Source organism: Asterias rubens, chromosome 1 (genome assembly GCF_902459465.1).
Source record: "Asterias rubens chromosome 1, eAstRub1.3, whole genome shotgun sequence".
Taxonomy (NCBI): Eukaryota; Metazoa; Echinodermata; class Asteroidea; order Forcipulatida; family Asteriidae; genus Asterias; species Asterias rubens.
The window spans coordinates 6,903,481-6,917,366 of record NC_047062.1 but is presented as its reverse complement, the minus strand read 5'-3'; the positions used below and the strand labels follow the sequence as shown (position 1 = coordinate 6,917,366).

The following is a 13,886-nucleotide window of genomic DNA, read 5'->3' as shown; positions in this document are numbered from 1 at the left end:
TGACCAAGGTCACAATTTTATAGAGCTGCTTGCAGCACACGGTTTGGTTTCAGGTCATGTGCTTAGCAAAAATTAGCAGTGGTGCATGTGATTATGACATGGTATTTAAGGCTGGTAACTTTGTTCTGGTAAGTGCAGTTTTGTCGTGCTTAGTGAATTTGTTTGCTTAAGCAGCTCAGTAAAAGTGGGCCCTGCTCTAAAACTAGCTGCTTAAACCACTGACCTTCCCTGCACAGCTAGTTGCTTAAACCACTGACCTTCCCTGCACAGCTAGTTGCTTAAACCACTGACCTTCCCTGCACAGCTAGTTGCTTAAACCACTGACCTTCCCTGCACAGCTAGTTGCTTAAACCACTGACCTTCCCTGCACAGCTAGTTGCTTAAACCACTGACCTTCCCTGCACAGCTAGTTGCTTAAACCACTGACCTTCCCTGCACAGCTAGTTGCTTAAACCACTGACCTTCCCTGCACAGCTAGTTGCTTAAACCACTGACCTTCCCTGCACAGCTAGTTGCTTAAACCACTGACCTTCCCTGCACAGCTAGTTGGTCCGATGAGGACTGAAATAAAATTTCAATATTGGTTGAGAGCAGATAGAACATGTGTGCCATTGAATTTTCTACAGCCACTTTGGACCCCTCACATTAGTCTGTGGACCCCAACCCCCATCTTACAATATTGCAACCAATACGTAGATGAAAGTTTCAGCTTATTTTATTGTGTGATTTTTTCCCCCCCCTTTTTCATTACTTTTAAATCGTGAGGGAAATTACCCCTTTCCACATTCAGAGGTTAAATTATTGTCATATCCTTGAAAACAAAACTAGAAGAATTTACACTGAATCATTTTTACATAAATTATTTCAAAACATGGAAGTGTTAAGTAAAAGTAGCAAACTTTTCACTTCGTTTTTTTTTGGAAAATTTGTGTTGACAGTACGAACAAAAATGTTAGGTTTAAGTAAAGTAATGTTTTCCTTTTTACCTTAAAGGCAGTGGACACTATTGGTAATTACTCAAAATAATTCTTAGCATAAAACCTTACTTGGTAACGAGTAATGGAGAGCTGTTGATAGTATAATACACTGTGAGAAACGGCTCCCTCTGAAGTAACGTAGTTTTCGAGGTAGAAGTAATTTTCACAAATTTGATTTCGAGACCTCAGATTTAGAATTTGAGGTCTCGGAATCAAGCATCTGAAAGCACACAACTCCACGTGACAATGGTGTTTTTTCTTTCATTAATATCTCGCAACTTCGATGACCGATTGAGCTCAAATTTTCACAGTTTTGTTATTTTATGCATATGTTGATATACAGCAAGCGAGAAGGCTGGTCTTTGACAATGACCAATAGTGTCCAGTGTCTTTAAACTCCCGGCATCGATCCCTTGGCCCATCGCTAGTTACCTGTACAGACATGTTTGATCTCTCTAAACTCTTACCCTGACACCCTCAGATGAGATCGATTCCCTCTTGACGGAGAGAAAAGAAGGAGAACACGAGGCCAGCCGCCGACTCAAGACGGAGTTCCTCCTGGAATTTGACGGGGTAAGCCTCCTTAAACCTTGAAGTGATTAGAAGTGGATGTGATAATCAGTCTGTCGTGGTCAAAATAAGTCCTGTTTCCTCCTGAAAGAGCTCAAAAAGCTCAACCGAAAAAATCTGGATTGAAAGTTGTCAAATTACTCGAGACAGGATACCTGCTAGCTTATCTGGTGTTATTTTGTTTGCATAAATCAATTGTGTCAAAAGTAACTGAACAAAAACACAGCGAGTCACTGGGAAAATGCTTGCATACTTGAAGTGAAAACTCAAAATATAGTATTTTTAGTTTTGGTTGTTGTTTTGTATCAATTTATGTGTTTTTAAGGAGTAGAGGAATGCCATATTACCACTTTTACATTAATTTTTGTATCGACCCTCGCAGGAGAGACTAAAAAGTTATTTGAAAATGACATAAACCCTCCTACACGCTTGTACCACAGACTGCCTCAAAGTACCATACCTTCCAGGCTAGCATAGGGTGCTTGGGTTTCTTCTGTTTGTAAAGACTGTATTACCCGGTATGTTGAAACCCAGGCTAGCATAGGTTGCTTGGGTTTCTTCTGCTTCTAAAGATTGTAGAAACCCAGTGATTTGTGCACTGTAGACTCTACAGTCTCCTGGGGAATTTGAAGGAAAGAGCAAGTTGGGCAGGAGAGTGAACCAATTTAATCAATGAAACCATGTTCTGAATGAAGGGAATCTGACAGAGCTCCCTGAATTGTTGGTGAGCCCTCAAGAGATAAGAGCCACAAGTGGCTTGTACAAGAATGTCCGTAGTGACCGCAAACGGCAGCATTATCTGACCTATTTCCACTCATACAACTCACAGTGATGGCTTGCACACGACAAGCTCTGCTTTTTGCAAACCTCCTCCACATTTTCTCTGCTCATTTGTTCTCGATCAGTTTTCTCTTGTATTATACGTTTTCATCGTAATTTACCACCAACAATTGCCTTTTTGTCTTTCTCCAACTATAATGTGCTTTGGTGTGAAATTAGGGTGAATTGATGAAACCAGAAAGGTAACATCAAGGTCTTCTCCTGAACTGTAATTTTCTATTTTTAATCTCCCATAAAAATTAAAAAAATAAGAATAAGTTCAGTTTGTGAGTCAAACATTTGAGACAGCTTAAGGCCAATTGTGATGGTTATTCAGAAATAAATGGTCCTTTAAGAGTTGTTAAAGGTTGAAGACCCTAATACACTCGATGAACACAACATAAGATAATATTCATTGTATATTCAGTTTGCGGTAACACCATGTGTATATTAATTTTGGATACACCGATGTGTGTTAGCACTGTTTACTCAGTACTTTTCCGAGCTCTGTGAAAAAATATCACAGGCATATTCCTCGGGTGGGATTCGAAACCCATGACCTTTGCAATTCTAGAGTAGTGTCTTACCAACTAGACCACCGAGCTTACCTGGAAGCTAGAGGCAGTTCAAATCCTTTATGCTCTACTTTGCTGTGTAGATTTGTTCTTGAGAACTTGTCTACAATCAATGTTTGCTCTTATTGCATGGTCTGCGCTCCAACGGGGGTTTATAGCAACATTGAGGGGAGAGCGAACGGGGGGAGGGTATGTCACGTGGTCCATGCATGGCCCAAGCATTTTGGCCAGGATTGTAGCTATTTAATTTACTGTCACACCATACAATGCCTCCACACCAATATCAGGGAACATTCTTTTTGATGTGATTTTCAGGTAACGGCTGACTCGAGTGACAGAGTCCTGGTTATGGGTGCAACAAACAGGCCGCAAGAGCTGGATGACGCCGTGCTACGTCGATTTGTAAAAAGAATATATGTGACTATGCCAGACTTGGAGGTAAGAAGGAAGAGGGCTCTCAGTGATCTTGCACAAATCATAGAAATATATCTCAGAGAGCGCTGAGCTCGGCTGCCCTCTGTGTCCTCTGTGGACGCGGCATTTCAATACCATGCGATACGCTTGTATATTGCCAAATGATCATCGCGTGACACGTGTGTATGGCAAAATCGCAAATAGACCATTTCTACGTGTTTTCATTGGTCAATATGTTCATGACGTCTACTGTATAGCAAAGCGTTTTGCCATACACGCGTACAAAAATGGCCTCACAACGAAATTGCATGCACAATGACCCACTCAGCGTTCTCTGAGTTCTATTTCTATGGCACAAATACAAACAAAAAATTAATTAAATGGTGATTTGCTTGTCACTCTTTAAGAAAGACTGCTAGGGTCGAGAATTCAGACCATTCACTATTTTTTGAATGTTTTATTATTGTCCACGTCATAAATATACAGAAAATCCGTTTCCATTGGCACATAAGAATAAAACAGTTAAAAATCATAGGTTTTTGCATCATAGGTTTTTAAATAACCACCAAAACATGTATATGTGCCCCAAATATTTGTCTTCAACCATCAGGAAGGAATTTGTTTACAGGAAAATCAAACTCTGCTTCAACGACCGAGATCATTCATGACAAAATAAATTCATAGGATATTGCATGTCATGGTTCTTTTCCATCAAGTCTCAGTCTGTGAGTAATGGAAATCAGGTCAGATAACATAAAGTATGGCAAGACATTAAGCACAAGTGACTGAAATCAAATAAAGAGCCTGTTCCACATACTTAATAAATCAAATAAAGATGCTGTTCCACATATTTAAAGGGAAGTCAGGCGTTTGGTATTCACTTTTAAATTGAATGGCAAAAATCCACCTCACTTAGAAGTACAGCAGCTTCCAATAAGATAAAATATTTTGAGAATCGTTTCAGTTTGGAGTAATGTGGTTATGGACAAATATATAAGTTTTTCAACCCCCCAAACAAATTTGAATCTGAGAAGCGTCACTGACAGTAATGTCTCTCAGGTTGTGTATTCCAATTACGGGTTATTCGTCCTAAGTGGACATAATCGCATCTGATTTGTAAGCAAAATCTCAAAAACGCGACCACCTTTTGAAATATTCACAGGTTAGTTTTGATTGATTGGATTAAAACAACCAAACAGTTCCAAAAACCAAAGGTACATGTATACTTCCTTTTTAATGTGAACGAAAACGCAAAGAAATTTTATCATGTCATCAATGTTGAAAGAATTCACACCTGGAACCAACCTGGGGGCTGGATTTGTAAACTCAAAAGCAGTGTCGTCCATACTTATGGTTTGATGGAAAAATCTAATCATGCTACCGTCATCAGATTCCCTGTGTTAATACCCCACTGGCAGTAATAGTTAGAATTTTTATTCTATAAAAAGGGTCCAGACCGTGTTCCTCGGTTTCAGTGTTGTTGATTTGCATCAGAGCAAGTTGCAAACAAGATGGCCGCCGTATGATAAAGGGGTAACTGCTGATGGCAAGATTATTGTGGAGATGGGCGTCATGATTGTCTCATCTTCTATGAAGTGTTTAACAAGATCAGTCTCGCTGGAATCTTCAAGTAGACACCCAGACTCCTTGGCATCCCCAGTAACCATGTGACTCCATAGCATCCCCAGTTACTGTGTTATGATAGTCTGGATTCATAACAAAAGCTTCTGCCTCGGTTTCTGTGCTTTTAATGAATTCTTGAATATCCATGGTAACCCTGGAGAGGTTTTCTGAAATGTGATTGAGAGGCATATTAAAGATGTTATATTGAAAAAAGGTGATTGAATGATAACATGCAGTCATTGGTGCTGGCATCATAATTGGGCTCACAAAGGGGGTGGGGTTAGTGGGAAGCACCATGGAAGCTCTCTTCTCTCAAATCATGTAAATCAGCCGACTGGCTGTGTGAATGATTTTTATTTTAATAAACCATTTAAATTCAAGGCAAGGCTTGCAGGTGAATGTCTTTATGTTGATGAAAATAGGAAATGAGGGGGGATAAGGTTTGCTCAGTGGTTTCTTTCTCCAGCTGTCGCCTCTCTGGACCACGGTTTAATTCATGCCTCAGACCGGGGCCGCATTTGGATTCATTTTTCAATCCGTGCCTTTTCCCTGTCTGGGGTTTTCCTTACAGTTCTTCACAGTTCATTATTCATCCTGTTAATGGGGCTTGCACTGTTGCATGTGTAATGAAATAGACAAATACAAAACACACCATTAACAACACTATAAACAAAAGTAAAGTATAATGAAATGTTTATTGAAAGTTATGACTGAAAAAAGGATACCAACATCGTATGTTTACTTCATGTTGATGAAAACAACCTCGATAGCCCAATGTTGAACCCAGCCTCTCAAGGGTCTCAAAACACCAGGCTTACCGGTGATTGTATCCTGTTCACATGATGGCAGTGACACCCTTCCCATGGTAATGATCCTGATCCCTTCAGCTGTTTGTCAAGCTCTCCATCCTATGGACACCCTAATACAAGGAAATCATCCGGCAGTCTCTATAGCCTTATGTACTTGGTACTTGTGTGGAAAGACGACAGGCTGGTAGAAATTAACTATTTCCTCTTAGTCCTCAGTTTCACCCCAAACTCCCTGTAACCAAAAGCTCCAATAACATTAGGGTTTAATGAGCGATTGGAAATGAATTGCCTTTTGGAATCCCTTTTTAAATTAATTTTTACTAAAGAGTTGTTTCCAGATCCTTTTATAAACATTTACAGGTGTTTAGTTTTGACTTTAAGTGTTTAACAACAGTTGCATATAGTTCTTCGGTAATATACTGTTGCGTACTTGAGTGGAAATGAGTTTGTTCATTGCATTACTGAATTCTTTTCTTTGCTTGATTCACTTGAACGGCTACCAGATTTAGGATGACAACATGGTGTCCTGTGCCAAAATAATCAAGCACTTCGTAGAAATAGTGAAATGAAGTTAAAAACAGAAGACAGCTGAAACATTGTCTTAAAACATTTTATTTTGAGAAATACTTACATTAATCTAGGTGTTATTTGAAACTCTTATTCTCATCAAGTTTGAGTTTTGGCAAGAACTGTCTGGTTTCACCATCGAGTATCACACATGAATTTTGTTGTACAATTTTGTTTTGGCATGTTTCGGTTTAACGGAAGTGATACTGTTGACTTTGCTTAGGAAGACTTGTATGCTTAATATTGTACGCTAAAGGCATTTCTTTACAATTTGCCTGCCATGCAAGTTTTATTTTGATGATTGCATACTGTACATTATGTATTTAATTTTTTTCCAATTTTATACTTGTTTTACCAGACGAGGAAGGTTCTGTTGACCCGTCTTCTTTCCAAACACCACACTCCACTGAAAGATGAAGAACTGGCCCAGCTTTCCCAGATCACCGAGGGCTACTCAGGGAGTGATCTGACAGCCTTAGCTAAGGATGCTGCACTTGGACCAATCAGGGGTAAGATTACTCAAGGATTGATGAAGGAGGTCAAACTAATACTTCATTTGTTCGTTGATTACATAGTCGGCTTGTGGAAGAAGTGATGGAGAACATTCTGTCACATACCCCGGGGGGAGGGAGGGACCTTATGGGCGTGAGCCTTAAATCCAAGGAACCACTGGTTTACATTGTTAAATATTCATTGGAGAAATAAAAAACAGGAAATAGGAAATTGTTACCAAAAAGGAGCATTTTGGGCATTGAAATAGGGATGGCAACACCTCATTTTGTATGAGCACCCAAGCCCATCCCCTACACCCAATGAAGGCAGATTTATTATTCAGCTCCCTTCAAAGACATTTTCATAGGAACACTAGGAACATTGATAGGATGTTCATGTTATGTGAGTTCTAATGTTATACAGTAAAACACAGATCCCTGTTACATACTACAGCAATAATACCTAAGAGCCATGCCTCCTAAAGCAACAGTACCCCCCCCCACCCCCTAAATAAAAAAACAACTTTTTCTCAAAACAAGAACTGCTTTGTTCATTGTGTAACAGCTTATAGGGCAGTGAACAACAGGTTTCAGAAGATATTCAGCTACCCTGTAAATTTGGTCCCGAAGCACCTCAAAATAGATTGTTCCTGTTGAACTGCCTTTTTTGCCGTAAACAACTTACTGCACGTTCTGCTCCAACCCAATACTTAGCTGGATGGATGCCAATGCGTTCAGTGGGAACAGAAAACAAGTGCTGCTTTGAATTGTAAATTCCATTGGGAGTTTCTTAGAGCCGAGTACAAAGTTGCTCATTGCAGAAAAGTATTGCTGTGTAAAAAACAGGCTACCAGCAAAAAAGGCCATGCAGTGTGTACTGGTTGTGACTGGGAACCGTTCGTGTTCCCTGTAAATATTTGCTCAGGAAATTAATGTACAAGCTAAAAGGGGATTTTTGTTTTTAATGAGAAATGTAACTTTACGGTTGTCTTGTTGTTACCTTCAGTGTTAATCTTTTCATTGTACCACCATTTGTGTATCTACTTGCCAAGTAGAGATTGTTCTTAATAGAGAACTGTCTTGCTTTATTTTACTACCGCAGAGTAGATGTTTTGGGGTTCGAGAGTCTTCTCAGTTCTGAAAAGAACTGTCCTGCTTTTTTAAACATTACCAGGGCGGTTGGTATAGAAAATAGGCTGGGACTACTACTTTAGCTTATAGGATCTTGATTAACTGTACTACCGCGGAGTCAGTTCTTTAATTGGTCTCAATGTTTTTATTGTTTGACATTACAGAGCTTGGCCCTCTTCTGGTGAAATCTGCTGCGGCTGCTGAGGTAGGAACAACACTCTGTAAATGATTTCCTGTGGGATGCCTATCTTTGAATTAGTTTATCTTCTTAAAATCAAATCAAATTAAAAGCCTCCTTCTTTCTGACCAATCATTATTATGGGACTGTGGTGAATACGTCTGCACAGTACACAGTCAGCCCTCCTACTGTCTGACCATTCAATCTCCACTGTGGTTTTGAATGATAGAGAAACTACACCAGCCTGTAGTATGATATAATGTGGCAAATGCATCTGCACAGTGCACAGTCAACGCTCCTCCTGTTTTACCATGCAATATCATCCACTGTGGTTGCCGATGATAGATGCACTATACTAGCCTGCAATAAGATGTCATGCGGGAATGAATCTTCACAGTAAAGCAACACCTAATCTTAGATTATAACTTAATGTGAATGGTGAGACGATTAAAGTTTCATTTGCAGTTTTCATTTCCTAAAGTTTCAGACACTTCTTTTAAAACTTGTTTCATGGCAATTTTTTCTTCTTCTTTCCTTTCTTGCATCACTCTGTTTGTAAACAACCCAGGTACGGGATATCAAATTAGCCGACTTCCAGGAATCGATTAAGCGGATTCGCTGCAGCGTTCAACCTCACTTACTCGACACCTACATCCGTTGGAATGCCATGTACGGAGACGTTGGCTCCGTTTGACACTGTCAGTGAACACATCAACCTTGTTACCCTTGGAGCCTCAGATACCCTGTTAGTGTTGAAAGATAGTTCTTATTGACCCCGTGTGTGCCTGGTGGTTGTCACCCTCTATTAGAACTCATCTTAGTATGTGTTCCGCAGACTTACCCATGATAACCTCGAGGGTCGTTAAAGAGGTCATTTGGCTGATAAACTCACAAAATTACTATTTGCTGGTCTACAATCCCGGCCAAAATGCTTGGGCCACCTATTCCTAATGTTATATAGAACCATTCCCTGTCCACTTCCCACTGACAATAAACCATGTCCCCCTCAACTCAGAAGAAGACTGGCAATTTGAACCAACATTGAAAGGGGGCAAGGGGCCCCAACAACGAGATATGGCCAGGATTGACGCTACACATAAGTAGGATGTGAATGACTTTGTAATGACTATCTCTAAATGAGTTGGGATGGTTCTGAAAAAGAACCCTTGGTTACAACTCAACGTTTCGATCAGTTTGCTCTGATCGTCTTCTTGAGACAGCTGATACACATACCTTTTCTTCAGTAATTCATGTTGCAATATCGGCGACTACGTTAACAAAATGTACGCAGTCAATCAAGACTACTATAAAAGTAAAACAATTGATACAAGTCTATTTAACTCACATAAAATGCATTTTGAAAATGAATGCATCACAAAACTTAATTTAGAGCCCCTCTTTAGGCTTGAAGGTATAAACAGGCAGTTGGATCTAATAGACTTGCAGCAGCTCTGCGTTATCTTAGCGTTCAGTTATATCACATCTCAGAACCACTTTTGACAAGATTGTTAGAGGTTAAAAAGAGTAAAAGCTGACATGCATGAATTTTAAGAAAACTAGAGAAGAATTATAATCAGCAAGTGAAGATTTGGAAAGCTACATATGAATGAGTTCAAAACTTTAAACTGTCAAAAGCATTTGTAGCTCAAGAATGATAAATAGTAAAGCATTTTTGTGGGCGACAAAGAAGAATTGGCTAAATGGGATTTGAACATGGGACCTCTGGGTTAACATGCTGGTGATCACTATCAACTGAGCTATCTAGCCCTATGTTGGTAGTGTCATACTGTGAATATCTTTGAATTACTTGAATAAAACATTACCTATTTCGCCAAAAAGCAAAAGGCAGTGTGCTACAGTGAATTGGAATTATATAATATGAAAGCAAACTATTGAGGATGTACATAATGTCAATTGTACAAAATGATAAAATAATAATTGGTGGTGGATGTAAAGGCGACTTTGCTGTCTGAAAAACAAACAACTCAAAAGATTTTTAAAATATAAGATAGACCGACAATGTTCCATTTCCTTTTCTTGTGTGGAATAATTATGAACCACAAATGCCTGTAAAGTTCACATTGCAGATTATCTACCTCGCTAAGAAAAATCATTTGATTACACTTTTGCAATTTACTATCCTTTGTATTTTCACTTTACAACTTTTCTAGGCCCTCCCTGTATGGTAAAATTGGTTGTTTAATGCAAGAGCAATTTGGTTTCATTTTAAATTCAACCCTTGTAGCAGTAAATTTGGTAATGCCTTACAAATTTTGAGTGTTTTACTGATTAATTGTAGCTCTGTTTAATTTTGTAGCTGTAGTCTGATAATCTGATTTTGCATTTTGTTATTCATTTCTAACTGACCTTCCATGAAGTCCCAAACTTTCTATCATAATGTTAAAGAGACTCGGACAGTTGTCCGAGAGCCCTGTTGGCCTTAGAAAAATCTTTCAGGGACAATGTGTCTTCCATTTAAAAAAGGTAAAGTGAGACAGGTAGATGGATTTTTTTTCTGAGCCGCGTCAATGAAAGATAATCACAAAGTTTCTTGAGGATTTTGATATCCATTTGGGAAGATTTAAGTACTGGCATATGTGGTTGGCTTGTAGTCTGTGCATAGTCTGCAAGTTCTTAAAATAACAAAAAGTAGTCAAGCACAAAACAATTAAGCTCATATGAATAAGATTACCGGCTACAACACCAGGTCAAATACACCACCTGTAACTGGTATCCTGATCATTGTTGCTTAGCAGCAAACTTCTAAGCAATATTTTCTGGTTAAGCATAGCTATGACATTGGGCCCGGCCTCGGATCAAAGTGGTTTCAAGGCAGACTGATACAATTAGCTGGAGTAAGATTTATGCTTCAACTTCTCTAATAATTCAAAATATCTAACAATGTACCTCATTAGAAAAGAAATATTTTCAGCATGAACACATGGAGAAAGTTAAACAGTCTAAGGCCCTATCATCAGTTGATATAATTTCCTTAATCTGTAAATCAGTTGTTTTTTCTTTTCTCTTCTTGACCTGGGTGTGGCTTTAAGTGAGTCATACCAGTAGGGAACGCTGGCTTATCCTGTCCATTGTATTGAAGGAAATGATATCCTCAACCGGAATATGCAACAATGGTCTGAATAATTTTGATTTTCCCTTTTTGTGGCAGGTGGAATTTGAATGAGTGGTTTTGAAACAAGCTATGAACGATTCTGAGAAAAATTTCAGTCCTCATTGTTCCTTTAAAGCTTTCTTCTTGGTAATTAGTTTAGGCCAATCAATTTTGTCTCCTTCCTGTATTATGCACTGAATGGAATAATTGGGATTGATGTATACTATCTTACCCTTTTTTTAAAAGAATTTTGTCCTGTTTTTTTTATGGAAAAACAAATATTCTCTGCGTTTTCTCATTTTCTTAAAATGTCATTTTTTTAGTTGGGCTGTTCTTGCCATGAAATGGCCCATAGGGATTGGGATGAAATTTTGTTTGATTTATTGGAACGTTTATCGTACACATATTCCTCTAATCTACTTTTCAAATATTGTCCTTTGTCGAAAGCCCATTCCCTGCAGTGTCAAGATATATGGCTACTTGAACATAGCTACCTCAGGAATTAAAATGTAAGCTGACCGCATTGCCTTTCAGTCTTTAATCCTTTGTTAACAAGAGGCAGTATCAATGTAAAGCCCTTGTAAATGTGACTTCATCATGCAGTCATGTTGGTGAGAGCATTTGCTAATTTCTTATACAGCCATGTGTAGACTGGACCTATTTCTTCTTAATACGTTTCTTTTATAAGCAATGTTTGGTCTATACATCATTCGAGATTTCCAGCCTTATACACAATGACCTTGTAAAATGGACTCTTTGTCACGAGTTGTGGATGTGTTGTGCGCACTTTATAAAAATGAAAGTACACACCAAACAATGAACTTAGTTCCTTGTATCCTTATTGGGTACAGCGGTATCCATAGAAACTATGTGCATTGCTTGTCATGTATTTGCGTTGCAAAGGATTGTGCACTATGTTTTATGCTCAAAGCTTGACAGACTGGATGTACGGCCTTATGGTAGACTTGTGGAAAAATTGTTAAATTTATGTTGTGGCAAAACGGCTCTCTTGCAACTAGTGAGACTACTTGTATGTGCTAGACTACTACTCTGACCACTTTGGTCCAGAGAGCAATAGTCTTGCGAAATAGTTGTGAGAGAGTCGTTTTACTAACCCCGACAGAAACTTAATGGCTTGTCCACAAGTTTAGCCTTTTGGTGAACTGTGGCAAAGCTACTTAAGGTATGTACATTAACCTTGTGTACTGGTTTTTTTATGAGGTGATCACCAAAAACAGAACATCAAAATGTATTGGTGGTTTGTGACACCAGTTATGCAAGTCAAGCTAAGGAATAAATGGAAACAAATGAAGGGAACACCACAGTGCCAATATTACAAGTTTAGGTGGTCTGTAAGTACCACTCGCAGATCTATAGGGAAAAATGCAGCCAAAACTCTCAACGGAAAAATGTTATCTAAAACTTTCTGTTAATAACTCTATGGAACCCACACAACTTTCTCAACTAAATTTGTTTGCGTTTACAACACTTTAAAACAGTGGGAGACATTGGTCTTAATATTATTGAGTATGTAGAATGGTTGGTATTTATGGTTATTGGTATAATTTTGCGGCATTGTACTTTGTTTTAATGCTTTGTTTGTTTGTTTGTTTATACATCAAATCAGGGCGTTTTTATATGAATAGTTTGTCCACTTTTCAGAGGAATCATTTTGGGGGTTTTCTAATGATTACTTTTTGCCACAACAAGTTATTTGATAGTTCCTGTGGTGATTTTCTTCTGAGTCATTCAAGTACAAGTGTTTTGATACTTTGAGGAGTCAAGGTACCACCCTTGTTTTGTTGAACGGTATAATTTTCTCTCGCTATCAAACCATTTAGAATTAGAGATACACCTCACAAAACTGGGCCCAATTTCATAGAGCAGAAAATATTGCTTAAAAATGCCTGCTTAGCAAAAACTAAGCAGGATATCTTCAGTAACATTTTGTTCATGTAGTTATGTTATTTTATCCTGTAACGTTATGCTGGTAATCATAATGTTGTTGTGCTAAGCACATGTATGAAATTGGGCTTAGACCTTTATAATGCTGTGGTTATCTTGATCATATACCCATCGTACTGTAACATTAATGAACACAGAAACAACTTGAACAAAAGTGGGTGCAGACTATTTCTCCGTTACGAATGGAGCAAATACAAGGCAATGGTTTCTATGATGTTGATCAGTATTGTTTGAGTTATTTCATGCTAGGGATGTAAAATAATAGCACAACTATAACTTTTAGTTTTCTTTGCATATAGTTTATTTCACAAATATGAGAAGTAGATATGTGTTTTGCAGTTAAGATGTACAAGTAATTTGCAAGGAAAGCAGACGTTTAGTTTCATCATCACAGTGGAATTAATTGTAAACTGTTTGTCACTGTTTAGTCATGGTATACTTTATGGTTACATATCTTTGTTTTAATATTGTTGTCTTTGGTTTTGCTGCGTTTGAAAGTAACAGAGACACAGGGCACTGGAAAATAATATATCTAAGTGGTATTTACTATTTTATATGAAGCGGTAAATATTAATAAAAGAGATAAAACACTATGGAGGAAATAGTTTGCTGGAATTAGTGTGATTTTTATTGTGATTCTGAATGTCTCAACAAC

General features: G+C 38.3%; 1 protein-coding gene across 2 annotated transcripts in view; it reads left to right on the top strand.

The window, feature by feature from the left end:
- The window catches only part of LOC117301017 (spastin-like), a 54,510-nt gene extending 40,677 nt beyond the window's left edge, over positions 1 to 13,833 (top strand). For both annotated transcript variants that reach the window (XM_033784909.1, XM_033784901.1), the window contains 5 exons: positions 1,459 to 1,550; positions 3,257 to 3,379; positions 6,713 to 6,863; positions 8,141 to 8,181; positions 8,723 to 13,833. In XM_033784909.1, the coding sequence (XP_033640800.1) occupies positions 1,459 to 1,550; positions 3,257 to 3,379; positions 6,713 to 6,863; positions 8,141 to 8,181; positions 8,723 to 8,848 (533 nt within the window). In that variant the 3' untranslated portion in view covers positions 8,849 to 13,833. The remainder of the gene's footprint in view (positions 1 to 1,458; positions 1,551 to 3,256; positions 3,380 to 6,712; positions 6,864 to 8,140; positions 8,182 to 8,722) is intronic.
- Positions 13,834 to 13,886: the final 53 nt, after the last annotated feature.